Source organism: Xenopus laevis, chromosome 9_10L (assembly GCF_017654675.1).
Source record: "Xenopus laevis strain J_2021 chromosome 9_10L, Xenopus_laevis_v10.1, whole genome shotgun sequence".
NCBI classification, from domain to species: domain Eukaryota; kingdom Metazoa; phylum Chordata; class Amphibia; order Anura; family Pipidae; genus Xenopus; species Xenopus laevis.
Window position 1 is genome coordinate 51,010,197 of NC_054387.1, and position 14,556 is coordinate 51,024,752.

At 41.9% G+C, this 14,556-nt stretch overlaps 1 protein-coding gene across 2 annotated transcripts in view; it reads right to left on the reverse strand.

The window, feature by feature from the left end:
- Positions 1-12,797, reverse strand: part of rab40b.L (RAB40B, member RAS oncogene family L homeolog) — a 35,726-nt gene extending 22,929 nt beyond the window's left edge. Inside the window, exons 1-2 of one of the 2 annotated variants that reach the window (XM_018234478.2) lie at positions 12,687-12,797; positions 9,721-9,983 (exon numbers count right to left, since the gene is read on the reverse strand). In XM_018234478.2, the coding sequence (XP_018089967.1) occupies positions 9,721-9,862 (142 nt within the window). In that variant the 5' untranslated portion in view covers positions 9,863-9,983; positions 12,687-12,797. 2 annotated transcript variants of the gene reach the window in all.
- Positions 12,798-14,556: the final 1,759 nt, after the last annotated feature.

Below are 14,556 nucleotides of genomic sequence, written 5' to 3' on the forward strand. Positions count from 1 at the left end.
GGTTCCTACCTACCTGCAATGCTGGGACACTCGCTCAGCACATGATGTAGACCATATTTATTAGGATACATGATGCCATAAAGATACATGAACAAAATAAATCACTTTAGAATGAATTATTGGCTGCCTGACCTAGCCCTGGGAACATCAGCCACCCAGAGCTCCCTGAGCACGTGCATTGCCAGTGACACTCAAAAGATGGCCTAATAAGATCCAAGATAGGATGTTGTTGGGACATATTTATTTGCCTGGATCATTACTGTTATTGGGCTGCTGAACCTCTGGACTGATACAGTAAGTTAAGTATATAACATACAGGTGGTGCAGATAAATTGCAGCTGTCTATAAAGCAGAGGGTACATCCCAGAGTCTTCTCTCCTGTTGCCAGGGATATGTTACATGGTTACAGCAAGACTTCGCACTACAAAGCACAGAGATGGGCGTTTGTATTGACGTAAATAAACATCTTCACGCATGCCAGCAATATTCACCTTCAGCTAAGGAACAAGGCAACAGTGTCAATAAATAAAATTCAGTTTGGGCAGTTCCCAAAATTCCTTGTGCCATGGCCACACCTACATCCATTCCTTACATACTTCCTGACACTAAACTGAACAGGCTGTGGCTTCATTGCACTATGATTGCATCTCAGAGCTGATAACATGGACTTTCCCTTAGAGCTTCTGGGGATGGCCCCCGCCCAGCTTAAATTAATATAACTAGAACATTTGCCCCCATATGTAATGAAAGGCACTAAGTTTTCCCTGGAGCAGTAACCCATAGCAACCAATAAGATGTTTGCATTTAAACAGGTGACCAGTAAATTCTACCTGCTGCTTGGTTGCTATGGGTTACTGCCCCTTAGTGCCTTTTATTACATAATCCCAATATTGTATAAATTATCTGAGGGGGAAGGGCAAATCTTTGAGTGATGGCTCCTTGTGATACCCCAGATTGTATGTTTTTTCTGTATTCTTCAATTCACACATTAATTGGATGCCAAATCCATATAGAACTTTCCTTGTTCTGGTCAGTATCTTTTCTGCTCCGTCAATAGAATCCATCCTTAAATAAAATTAACTAGCCCAGGGAAATTAAGGAGGGGGGGACGTACCACCTACAGACTAATCAGGTGGAGTGATTCCAATCTGATTTACAATGAATCATTTGGCAAGTTGTGTTTCCCAAACATCGAGAAGTAAATTGATTATTCATATATTTCATCATGCCTGGTTTACAGCTCAGTGCCTGTGCCTCTGAAATCTGTTCTTGCGTATGCCAGTGTGGAATTATTTATGTGCTGGGCCTCAGATTAGAATCCACCCCCAGCCTCGCGCAGAACTAGCAATCACGCACTCCTACACTGTGTGCCGTACATGTTTAGTAATACACCAGCCACTTTCTCCAGGAATGCCAAACTGTACTGCGTTCATAGAGCCACACCTATAGAGAGCGGTGACCCTGTTTTTAGTATGCCGTGATTTTTATGATGTCGTTTTTATTTTTAAATTACACGGTTTACACTGCAAATAATTCACTCTACAATATAACATTTCATTCCTGAACCAACAAGTATATTTTTTTTAATAGTTGCCACCTATTCTGGAAAAAAATACCGGCCTTCCTATGTATTTATCTTTTTTTCCTATTAATAACATTGGGATCAACCATCATTTTTATCGGCCAGGCTGGGGAAAAAAAACGGACAGGTGGCAACCCTAGTTGTAATATTGGCGTGTAGGCAGCCATCTCAGGTCATTTTGCCTGGTCATGTGCTTTCAGAAAGAGCCAGCACTTTAGGATGGAACTGCTTTCTGGCAGGCTGTTGTTTCTCCTACTCTATGTAACTGAATGTGTCGCAGTGGGACCTGGATTTTCTATTGAGTGATGTTCTTAGATCTACCAGGCAACTGCTACCTTGTGTTAGGGAGCTGCCATCTGGTTACCATCCCATTGTACTTTTGTTAGGCTGCTGGTGGGGGTAGGGAGGGGGGAGATATCACTCCAACTTGCAGTACAGCAGTAAAGAGTGACTGAAGTTTATCAGAGCACAAGTCACATGACTGGGGGCAGCTTTGGAAACAGACAATATGTCTAGCCCCACGTCAGATTTCAAAATTAAATATAAAAAACCTGTTTGCTCTTTTGAGAAACATATTTCAATTCTGCTGGAGCAGCACCATTAACTGATGTGTTTTGGAAAAAAAATAATTTTTTTCCCCATGACAGTATCCCTTTAAAGGCATGATAAAGAACACAGGAATGGATACACGGAAGGTATGCTGGGTCAATAGGTGACATAGGTGTTTGACACCAGCACAAAATTTTGTACCAAGATCCGTAGGACCGTAGGCCTCTAGATATGGGCTCCAACCATATGGCAAGAAAAACAAATAGGAAGAGACCATACATGCAGGTTATTCCTTTAGGGGTGTTGTTGTGCTCTATTTTATATACCAGTGGAAACAAAACATGCAACCAACCAACTCCCCAGGCTGGATTTCTTTTGTCTGGCATGCAGATTAAACCTGCGCAAGCAGATAGGCCACCTAAAGCAGGCTACAGAGGAAGGTCGTGTTGTGGCTGTAAACAGTAATAATATGGGTTAATCCGATGCTGGATCAGTCTGGAATTGAATGAAGGAAGTGTCTGTTTCCTTTAGGATTTGGGTATAACTAACATTTGTATCATTAAAGCAGCAAGGGGGAAAATCTGTTCACACCAACATACAAAAGAGGATTATATTACCCCTAAGACCCGTACAGACTAGCTCTATGAGATTCCTCCGAGAGGCACAAAGTTTTTTTATCAGCTCATTCTGCTACATATGCTCAGTGACTCTTCAATAAACCCATCTCATAAAGCTTACAATCTAATCTGCACCTCTGCCTCTAGAGAAACCAAGGACCTGCTACCCAAATTATCAAGACACAAGAATTATTAAGAGTTTCAGAATTATTTGAGAATTATTAAATGGGTTGTTCACCTTTGAGTTAGCTTTTAATATGATGTATAGAATGATATTCTGAAATAATTTGCATTTGGTTTCCATTTTTTATTTGTAGTTTTTCAGCTTTATATTCACAAACTCTCCAGTTTGCAAGTTTGGCAATCTGGCTGCTCGGGTGTAAATTACTATAGCAACCATGCACTGATTTGAATAAGAGAATGGAAAATGAATAGGAGAGGCCTGAACAGATGAGTGAAGTTGAGTAATAAAAAGCTGTTTTTTAAATGAGGTCAGTGACCCCCCATTTAAAAGCTGGACGTTAAAAAACTATAAAAATGAATAATAGGGATGCACCCAATCCACTATTTTGGATTTGGCAGAACCCCCGAATCCTTAGCGAAAGGTTCGGCCTAATACCTATCCCGAATCCTAATTTGCATATGCAAATTAGGGATGGGAAGGGGAAAACATTTTTTACTTCCTTGTTTTGTGACAAAAAGTCACACAATTTCCCTCCCACCCCTAATTTGCATATGCAAATTTGGTTCGGCCAGGCAGAAAGATTTGGCCGAATCAGAATCCTGCTGAAAAGGCGGAATCCCAAACCGAATCCTGGATTCACTGCATCCCTAATGAACAATAATGAAAAGTTGCTTAGACTTGGCCATTCTATGACTAAAAAGTTAACGTAAGGATGGTGGCTGACAGGGAGATTAGTCTTCTCTACTTCAGGTGACTAATCTCCCCGAAATGTCTTCCCGCTAACAAGAATACGAATTGCCTGCGGGGTGGCATATTATGAATCACTTCGGATTTCCAAAGTCGCCCAAAGTTGCCTCGTGACTAATCTCCCCGTCTGCCACCAGCCTAACAGGTGAACCGTCCCTTTAAGAGTTCAATATTCTGAGACAATTTGCAATTGGTCTTCACTTTTAAATTTCTACGTTTTTTGAATTATGTCGATTATTTTTGTTCAGCACCTCTCCAGTTTGGAATTTCAGAAGCTATCTGGTTGCTAGAAACCAAATAACCGGAATATGAATAGGAGAGCAAAGAAATAGAAAAATGAGTAATAAACTAAAAGTAGCAGTAATAATAGAATTGTAGCCTCATAGAGCAATAGCTTCTTGGCTGCTGCGGTCATTGAAGACCACTTGACCGGTTGCCAAGTATAGGCGATTCTAAAACATACTAAACTTTCATTTAAAGGTGAAGTACCACTTAAACCTGCCACCTGGCCATATGGCATGTATGGGCATCTTAGAAGATGGCACAGAACAGAATGGGATAAAGATCCATTTTTCGCTGCCTCACTCTTAACTTAACTGGAGGTGCTGATTTAATATGCACTACTTCTGCATTGCGCACATGTTCCTTTAGATGTGGTTGGCACAAGATGAGAGCAGCAAGGAGCCTTTCTATCAAGAGATCAACTTGTTTCCCTGCAGATACTTCCCTGTGCCGAATCCCTAGCAGCGTGCCAACCTCTGGGGAACAATCGCAGGTGGAAAATAAAACACAGCCTGTCATTTCCCTAATTATCTCTTTGGCCTGCACTGACAGGGGCATTATCTGCATGTATTTAGCCTTTAGTGGAAATTCACTTGGAAGATAAACAACTGCTGGCATGTTTGCATTTAGGGCTGTAGAGTTGCACCCTTCCTCCTATCAGATGGCAAGAGTTCACAATCTGCCCCCTAGTGTCAGACACTTCCATTTGCACCCTTGGGGAGGTATCAAATCCACCCCTTAAATCTTGCATACTCTGGTAGACCTATACTTTAACACATTATGCAAATAAAAACCATTTCATTTGCATGATGACGTGTTATTCCTTAAAGGGGTTGTTCACCTTTAATTAACTTTTAGTGTGATGTAAAGAGAGAGAGTCTGAGTCAATTTGCAATTGGTTTACATTTTTTATTATCTGTGGTTTTTGAGTAAAGGTGGCCATAGAAGCAAAGACAATATAGTGCTTAATGAATTTTCGTATGATATTCGGTGCGTGTATATTGGCAAAAGAGTTGGCTCGTCGGATCGGCTGGACGGAAAATTTTGATTGGGTGCCTTTGAAAGCACCCAAACATCGGCCAAGGTTAGTGCGGAATCAAGTAACGGTAGAATCCTATTGTTTCTACCTGTATATCTGACGATTCAGCTCTAAACGTGTGTATTGAAACGAGCAATCTTTCTTGGAAAGATCTTTTCCAAGAAAGATCATAATTGTATCGTCTATGGCCACCTTTATTTAGATTTTTATTCAGCAGCTATCCAGATTGCAATTTTCAGCAATCTGTTTTTGCAGCAATCTGGTTGCTAGGGTTCAAATTACCCTAGCTGCACTGATTTGAATAAGAGACTGCAATATAAATAACGAGAGGAAGGATGAGTAATAAAAAGTAGCAAAAACAATACATTTGTAGCCTTAAGGTCCCCATAGATGCAAAGATTTTTCTTGCCGAACGAACGATTTTAGCGAAGTCCGACCAATCCTTCGAAATTATCGTGAAGTTAGTGGGATTCGAATGATCATCTTACGATTTTTCGTCCTGCAGGGCCAAGCAAGCAGCTACCCTTCAGTTTTGCTGGCAATATCGGCTAAAATGGTCTTTTTAGTTGATGGACACATTGTACATTTAAACGATCATTTTGAAATATGATTGGATCTTTTGAAAATCTTTACATCTATGGCCAGCTTTAGGGCAGGGGCACAAAGGGAGATTTAGTCGCCTGGAGACTAATCGTCTCTTCTTTGGGGCGACAATCTCCCCGAACTGCCTTCCGCCTGCATTTGTTTTAGATGGGGTCAGTGACCCCCATTTGAAAGCTGGAAAAAGCCAGAAGAAGAAGGCAAATAATTCGAAAACTCTAAAAAAATAAAGGCCAACTGAAAAGTTGCTTAGAATTATCCATTCTATAACATACTAAAAGTTAATTTAAAGGTGAATTACCCCTTTAAGGCCAACACCATCTAAGATGCCAGCTCAAGGAGGACTTTACACTGACAGCGAGGCTTAAACAATCTCATTTTTGCAAGTCTCTGGACTATATAAAGTGCTTTTGGCTCTCCTAGAGAAGCGCATCCATTCCAGATGCAGCCTTACTCCCATCTACCCAAGGAATGAAGGAAGGAGGGGCTAGTCATAGCCTTTAAAATAGTCTAGAACTTTAAAATATATTACTGAACTGTGAAAACATGGAAGATTCCTGGAATAACATTCCATTGGTTGCGATACATGTCTAGGAAAATGGGTCAGACATAAACTCAGAAAAAGACTTTACACATAAATATGGTCCACTTTATAGTACAATATGAGGGTATAGCTTATTGTGTGCCCAGAACATTCCTTCTCGGTGACATTATAGTTTATAGTGTGCCCAGAACATTCCTTCTCTGTTCTCTCTCAGATTCAGCTGGCACCCATGATTTGGGGGTACAACACATAAATAATAAAGGTAGAGTAATGGCAGCCTACACGGAGTACAGTACATTAGGCAGGAATGTGGAGATGTTTATAGTAGCTGAGCGCAAGATCAAATAGAGCAAAACACACTCCAGAGGAATTTGAGACATGGAAAAACCACTCCCAGGATTTGTTCTGCAAACAGGACATGGCTCTGCTATAGGTAGGCATTAAGGGACTGTATACGGGGCAAGCACCATTCGGATACGCCACCTTCCGCTTTCAATTACCCCATTTCCTGAATCTTGTTTATTCCTCAGATCTCTTCCTTTATTTGTGCTCCTTCCTATCTGCTGTACTTCCGATATCTAGGTTATAAGCACATTAGAATATATGGACTGCACTGCTTCCTGATGCACTATCCTTTCCTACTGTATTCATACATACGAAAGGGAGCTGCCATAGACATTACTGAAAAAAGAAGGGAAAACAGGGCATGTGCAGAGCTTGAGCTTCCCTTTCTGTGCATGCAGATGCTTATAATTAGCCAGTCTATAACATACTTAAAGTTAATTTAAAGGTGAACCATCCCTTTTAAGTGATGCTGGAATAATGGCTCAATGTTTTGACGACTCACATAGATCACAAAACATGGCCACATAAACTGACATAAATCATAACTACATCATTACTTGACAGGTGTGGGCACCAATGCAAATCATAGCTTGTACTTCTACCATCTCCAGGTCGCTATCCCACAGCTACATTGCCTTCACAGAGACCATTATCCACTGCTACTACAGGCACCATCTCTCCCTACTATACCTGCTATCCCACAGACACACTCCCTTCTCAGAGACTATTATCCCACTGCTAATATAGGCACCATCTCTCCCTACTATACCTGATATCCCACAGCTACATTGCCTTCCCAGAGACTATTATCCACTGCTACTATAGGCACCATCTCTCCCTACTATACCTGCTATTCCACAGTCACAGTCCCTTCCCAGAGACTATTATCCCACTGTTACTATAAACACCATCTCTCCCTACTATACCTGCTATCCCACAGTCACACTCCCTCCCCAGAGACTATTATCCCACTGTTACTATAGGCATCATCTCTCTCCCTACTATACCTGATATCCCACAGCTACATTGCCTTCCCAGAGACTATTATCCACTGCTACTATAGGCACCATCTCTCTCTACTATACCTGCTATCCCACAGTCACACTCCCTTCCCAGAGGTTACTCCCCATTGTTACTATAGGCACCAGCTCTCCCCGCTACAGAAAGGTGAATTTCGTAACTAAATGAAGGGGTCTGGAGGGGTCTGAAAGACATACAAAGGCATTCAGTGACATTGGCTGAGGTTGACAGCTTTATGTAAAGAATGCATGATATTCCCTATGCAATGGCCTTTGTGGGAAAATAAAGATAGAAAAAAAGACTCGAAAACAGCCCCAGCAGATGAGATCACCTCATTGTTCATGAAAGAGTCCGACTCATGCTAATCCACTACCTCCTGACAGTTACTCAGCATATGCTCAGTAGTGAGTGTGGAACCTGCGTAGGTTTCTATATTCCCAGAACAGGTTTGGTAGCAGGGCTGGTAGCAGGATGATGTGTCATTAAAACACTGTGGGAAATCAGCAATATTGTGGTGTTAAATAAGTATTGTTTAGAAAAAGATGGCCCAGTTCCTAAATGAAGCGACGAAAGGGGGAACATGTTGGGGCAGGTCCCAGTAACTCAGTGGAAACCGGTTTAATAAAAAGACAGACGGAGAGATTATATTGCACTGTGGGAACTGCCTGCTGATTTGAATAAGCATCACAGCCGGAGGTAATTGGGGTTGCATATCAAACAGACAAATTCTTTATGTATAGAATGGGTTTCAGTCGGATGGTAAGTAACAGCACAGGGAAAAGGCCCGACCTATTGTATCAATATAACATAGATAAACAAAGGAACACACACGTAACACTGAGAAAATGAATCAGGAGTGCGAAATGGGGCCCTGTACCAAAAATAAATAAATAAAGGTCTTCATTTGCCCTGTCTTCGGTAACTGACCCATAAAGCAAATGTGCTTCAGGAATCTTATATGTAAATGCACATGGTGAGCAAATACACAGCATTAAGAGGAATAAGTATCTCTTCCTGTTCATGTAATACTGCACTGATCTGGGGATATTTCATTGTGGGGCTGCAGGATTTTTTTGCTGCACCTGACTGCCAAAAATATATGTGTAGACACTTGATACCCTGCTGTGCTAATGCCCAGCTGTCTCCCTAACAGGGGACACCGACATCTAAAAATCAGATATTGAGTGTCTTTAAATATCCAGCAGACTCTGTGTGGTGCCGAGGCCCTAAAATCTATTCTTAAACACAGCTTAAGGAAGAATTCTCGCTATCTGCTTCATTTACCTTAAAGGAGAAATAAACCCTTGCTACTTAAATCCCCTACACTACATAGACCCCCCTCCCTGCTCCCCCCTAGCCTAGGGTACCTTTGCTAAATGGTACCTTTGCTAAATGTCCCTAACTCTTTACTTACCCCTGGGTGCAGATTCAGGGCATCGGAGTTCACGGCAGCCATCTTCTTCTCTTCAGTAATCTTTGGGAATAGAGCGGCATTTCGGCGCACACACAGTTGGAGCAATTTTCTGCTTCATGACAACTGTGCATGCGGCAAAAGTCACGGAAATTGCCAAAGCGCTGCAAGAAGACCCAAAGATTACCGAAAGGGCAGAAGATGGCGTCTGTGATCTCCGCTCGACAGAATCTGCACCGAGGGGTAAGTAAAGTGTGGGGGCATTTAGCAAAGGTACCACCTAGGCTGGGGGTAAAGCAGGGAGGGGTGTCTATGTGGGGAAGGGGATTTTAGTAGCAAAGGTTTACTTCTCCTATGCTGGTGTTCTTAAACCAATAGCTAATCTATTGGAAATATACTGCTTCAGTAGCTTTCCTTTAAAGGTGAGGCTGAAGAGGTGGTGTCAGACATATTAGCCACACAGAGCAATAAAAGACAAGCCAACTATGATATTGTTAACCACAGCACATTGGATATGTCCCTGCACATTCCATTAGCTCTGGAAAAGACACGGATAAGAGTGGCGAGTTACAGGGATTACGGAATGGGAATTCCTGTGTTGCACCTGCTGACTGTCATCACCCTACAGACCGGCACTAAATGAGAAATGAGCATTAAATGCCAAACTGGTGTGATCTAAGGACCAAAATATTCCACACTGTCCCATGGGATAATAAGAGAGATTGGCCAGCCACAAGGGATGCCGAGGCAGCAGTCTTATTATAGGATAGGTGCTATATATACACCAAGAGAGCACTTACCCATATTGTAACCATAAGGCGACTCTGTGGATCCATCCTGCAAGCTTGCCAGTATCTCGCCTTTGCCAACATCACTATCCCCAACCAAAAGGAACTTCAGAAGGAAGTCATAGGCTTTCGCTGGGCTGGCTCTGTGGGTCATCCTCTTCTCAGAGATGCACGCGGTTATAGGCCTCCTCTGTCAGCCCATCATAGCAGAGGCATGCAAATAATTTCACAAAAGCAATATGGCTGGGAAACTCATGTCACGGTGTGCTGTTCAGCTGGAGGGAAAAACAAGGAGGAAACAACTGTAAGCAGTAGTCCTACACTGCTTAATGGTTGAGGTACAAGCTATCATTATAACAAAGCATTCTGTCACAGATCCTATCCGATCCCCATTGTTAGCATCAGTCCTGCCCTGCTTTATGGCTGAGATTCTAGCTATCTTTATAACAGAGCATTCTGTCACAGTGACACAGATCCTATCTGATCCCCATTGTAAGCAGCAGTCCTGTCCTGCTTTATGGCTGAGATTCTAGCTATCTTTATAACAGAGCATTCTGTCACAGTGACACAGATCCTATCTGATACCCATTGTAAGCAGCAGTCCTGCCCTGCTTAATGACCGAGACAAATCATTTTGTAATGGGATACAAAAGAATTAGAGATCCTAACAAGATTAATTAACAAACTGATTTAAGATAAGAATACAAAAATGGACTGAGAAAACCCAAAACCAAACCAATATTACTTAAAGGGGTGGCTCACCTTTAAAGGGATACTGTCATGGGAAAAAAAAATTTTTTCAAAAAGAACCAGTTAATAGTGCTGCTCCAGCAGAATTCTGCACTGAAATCCATTTCTCAAAAGAGCAAACATATTTTTTTATATTCAATTTTGAAATCTGACATGGGGCTAGACATTTTGTCAATTTCCCAGCTGCCCCTGGTCATGTGACTTGTGCCTTCACTTTAGGAGAGAAATGCTTTCTGGCAGGCTGCTGTTTTTCCATCTCAATGTAACTGAATGTGTCTCAGTGAGACATGGGTTTTTACTATTGAGTGCTGTTCTTAGATCTACCAGGCAGCTGTTATCTTGTGTTAGGGAGCTGCTATCTGGTTACCTTCCCATTGTTCTTTTGTTTGGCTGCTGAGGGGGAAAAGGGACGGGGTGATATCACTCAAACTTGCAGTACAGCAGTAAAGAGTGATTGAAGTTTATCAAAGCACAAGTCACATGACTTGGGGCAGCTGGGAAATTGACAATATGTCTAGCCCCATGTCAGATTTCAAAATTGAATATAAAAAAATCTGTTTGCTCTTTTGAGAAATGGATTTCAGTGCAGAATTCTGCTGGAGCAGCACTATTAACTGATTCATTTTGAAAAAAAAAATTTTCCCCATGACAGTATCCCTTTAAGTTAGCTTTCAATATGTTAAAGGATTGCAAATTCTAAGCAATTTCAAATAGTCTTCATTTTTTCTTCTTTATAGCTTTTGAATTATTTGCCTTCTTTTTCACTTTCCAGCCTTCAAATGTTACTGATCCTATCTAAAAACAAATGCTCTGTAATGCATCCAATTTATAGTTATTGCTACTTTTATACCTCATCTTTACACTGAGGCTCTTTCCTATTCATATTCCAGTTTTTTATTCAAATCAATGCACGGTTGTTAAGGTAATGTGGACCCTAGCAACCAGATTACCGATATTGCAAACTGGGAAGCCGTTGAACAAAATGGTAAATAACTCAAAAACCACAGACAATAAGAACAATGAAAACCAATTGCAAATGGTCTCAGAATATCACTCTCTACCAGGGTCGGACTAGGGGGCTCAGGCCCACCGGGACTAATGTCCAGGGCCCCCTCTGACCCACTGCCTGCATGAAGGCGTCGCTTGGTGCTCCTAAATCCATAGGTGCCTAAAAAAAACTTCCCCCCCCCCGAATTTGATTGGGAAAGGGTCGGGGCCCACCGGGCCAGTCCGACACTGTTCTCTACATCATACTAAAAGTTAATTTAAAGATGAACCCCTGTAATGAAAGTGCACTGCTGGTGTGGCTTGACCTTGTAATACTATAATATCCCAAAAGTACAGTTATGCCCAGTCCATACAGCACTAAACTCAGCTCAGGCCTTGCCTCACAAGGAATTGAAATCATGCCTATTATTATGGCTTGGCCTGACATATGGTTTGGCATTCAGGGCAGAGCAGGGAGTTGTATTCTATGTACAGAAGGGTAACATACAGCTTTACTGTTACGTCTTGCTCTACTGTCACTATCTAACCCTACTGCCACCAACTAACCCTACTGATGCCATCTTGCTACATGAGCAGGTGAAGTATGAATATGAGCATACTGTATGTATGTGTAAGTGCAGTATGTGTGTGTGTATGTATGGTATGTATGTGCCTGGTATGTATTTGTATGTGCATGGTATACAAGTATATATGGCATGTATGTGTAGGCACATGGAATGTATGTGTGCATAGTATGTGTGTAGATGTGTGTGCAAGGGATGTATGTGTGTATGGGATGTATGTGTGCATGGGATGTATGTATGTGTGTGTGCATGGGATGTATGTATGTGTGTATGCATGGGATGTATGTAGGTGTATAGTATGTATGTGTGTATGGTATGTGTGTGTGTATGTGTGGGATGTATGCAGGTGTATGTGCATGGCATGTATGTAGGTGTATAGTATGTATGTATGTATGTGCATGATATGTGTGTGTGTATGTGTATGTATATATATATATATATATATATATATATATATATTATATGTGCGTGTTGGGGGGGAGGTGTACATGTGTGTATGTTCTAGTGAGTGTGCACATGCAGTTATATAAGTGAGCACACAAATACCACCCCACCCCGCCGTGCTGCAGTACATGGACCCTATAGAGAGCTCTGAATGTCCTACAGTTTAAACACGGCAAATTAACCCCCGATCACTTCCATACACCAGGGACCTACCTGTTATCCACCTCCAGCGCCAGCCTCGCTACAACCTGCTCTGAGAACATTGCTGGACTGCGCTCGGTATGACAGCTCCTCTCCCGCCTCTCGTCAAATCTCATTGGTCGCTAGCTCAGTTGCTAAGGAATCGGCCCCATGTAATTGGCTGCTCCAATCATCCATCATAGGAGGGGGGTGTTCCTTCGGCGACTCTGTTTCTCCTCCAGGTAAAGGAAAAGCAGGAGTGGAAAATGCGTACGAGGGCGTGGTCATGGTGGGAAAGAGGCGTGTCAAGTGTTGTTTACAAACGCGTGCTGGAATGTAGAGCGCGCATGCCTCATAACATACTGGGGATTGACTCCCGAATAACTCTATGGTTTAGTTCAGCTGTGGTCCTAAACGTTTAATTTCTACCTATCTAACCTGTGATCCAGAACAATTACCGTCTTATTTACCTACCGTCCTACTCACCAGCATGTGATTCAGTCAGAACACGCATAGTCTTATTCCTGGAGCCTCTAAACCAGGGGTCCCCAACCTTTTTTACCAGCGAGTCACATTCAAATGCAAAAAGAGTTGGGGAGCGACACAAGCATGGAAAAAGTCCCTTGTGGTGCCAAATAAGGTCTGAGATTGGCTATTTGATAACCCCTATGTGGCCTGGCAGCCTACACCAGGCTCTACTTGGCACTATACTTAGTTTTTATACAATTAAAACTTGCCTCCAGGCCTGGAATTCAAACATAAGCACCTGTTTGGCAGTACACTGAGAGCAACATCCAAGGGGTTGGAGAGCAACATGTTGCTCATGAGCTACTGGTTGGGGATCACTGCTCTTAACCAAAACACTTACGGCCCTACCCACTCAGCTTCTGCTGCAGAACACCTATTGTCCTAGCTATCAAGCTTCTTATCTAGAACTTCACCCAGCTTCAACTGCAAAACACATATCATCCTATCAACCCATCATCTTCTTCAGAACTCAGACCTTACTATCCAGCATATAGTTAGATAATTACATAGTTAAATTGGGTTGAAAAAAGACAAAGTCCATCAAGTTCAACCCCTCCAAATGAAAACCCAGTATCCATACTCCCTACTTTTAATTAAATTCTATATACCCTAACCTATACTAACTATAGAGCTTAGTATCACAATAGCCTTTGATATTATGTTTGTCCAAAAAATCATCCAAGTCATTCTTAAAGGCATTAACTGAATCAGCCATCACAACCTCACTGTCCTGACTGTGAAGAACCCCCTACGTTGCTTCAAATGAAAGTTCTTTTCTTCTAGTCTAAAGGGGAGGCCTCTGGTACGGTGATCCACTTTATGGGTAAAAAGGTCCCCTGCTATTTGTCTATAATGTCCTCTAATGTACTTGTAAAGTGTAATCATGTCCCCTCGCAAGCGCCTTTTTTCCAGAGAAAACAACCCCAACCTTGACAGTCTACCTCATAATTTAAGTCTTCCGTCCCTCTAACCAATTTAGTTGCACATCTCTACACTCTCTCCAGCTCATTTATATCCCTCTTAAGGACTGGAGTCCAAAACTGCACTGCATACTCCAGATGAGGCCTTACCAGGGACCTATAAAGAGGCATAATTATGTTTTCATCCCTTGAGTTAATGCCCTTTTTTATGCAAGACAGAACTTTATTTGCTTTAGTAGCCACAGAATGACACTGCCCAGAATTAGACAACGTGTTATCTACAAAGACCCCTAGATCCTTCTCATTTAAGGAAACTCCCAACACACTGCCATTTAGTGTATAACTTGCATTTATATTATTTTTGATATAGAATACTTTCCCACCTACCCTGCATATGATATTGAATACTTCCCACCTACTCAGTTTATGATATAGAATACTTTCCTACCTACCCA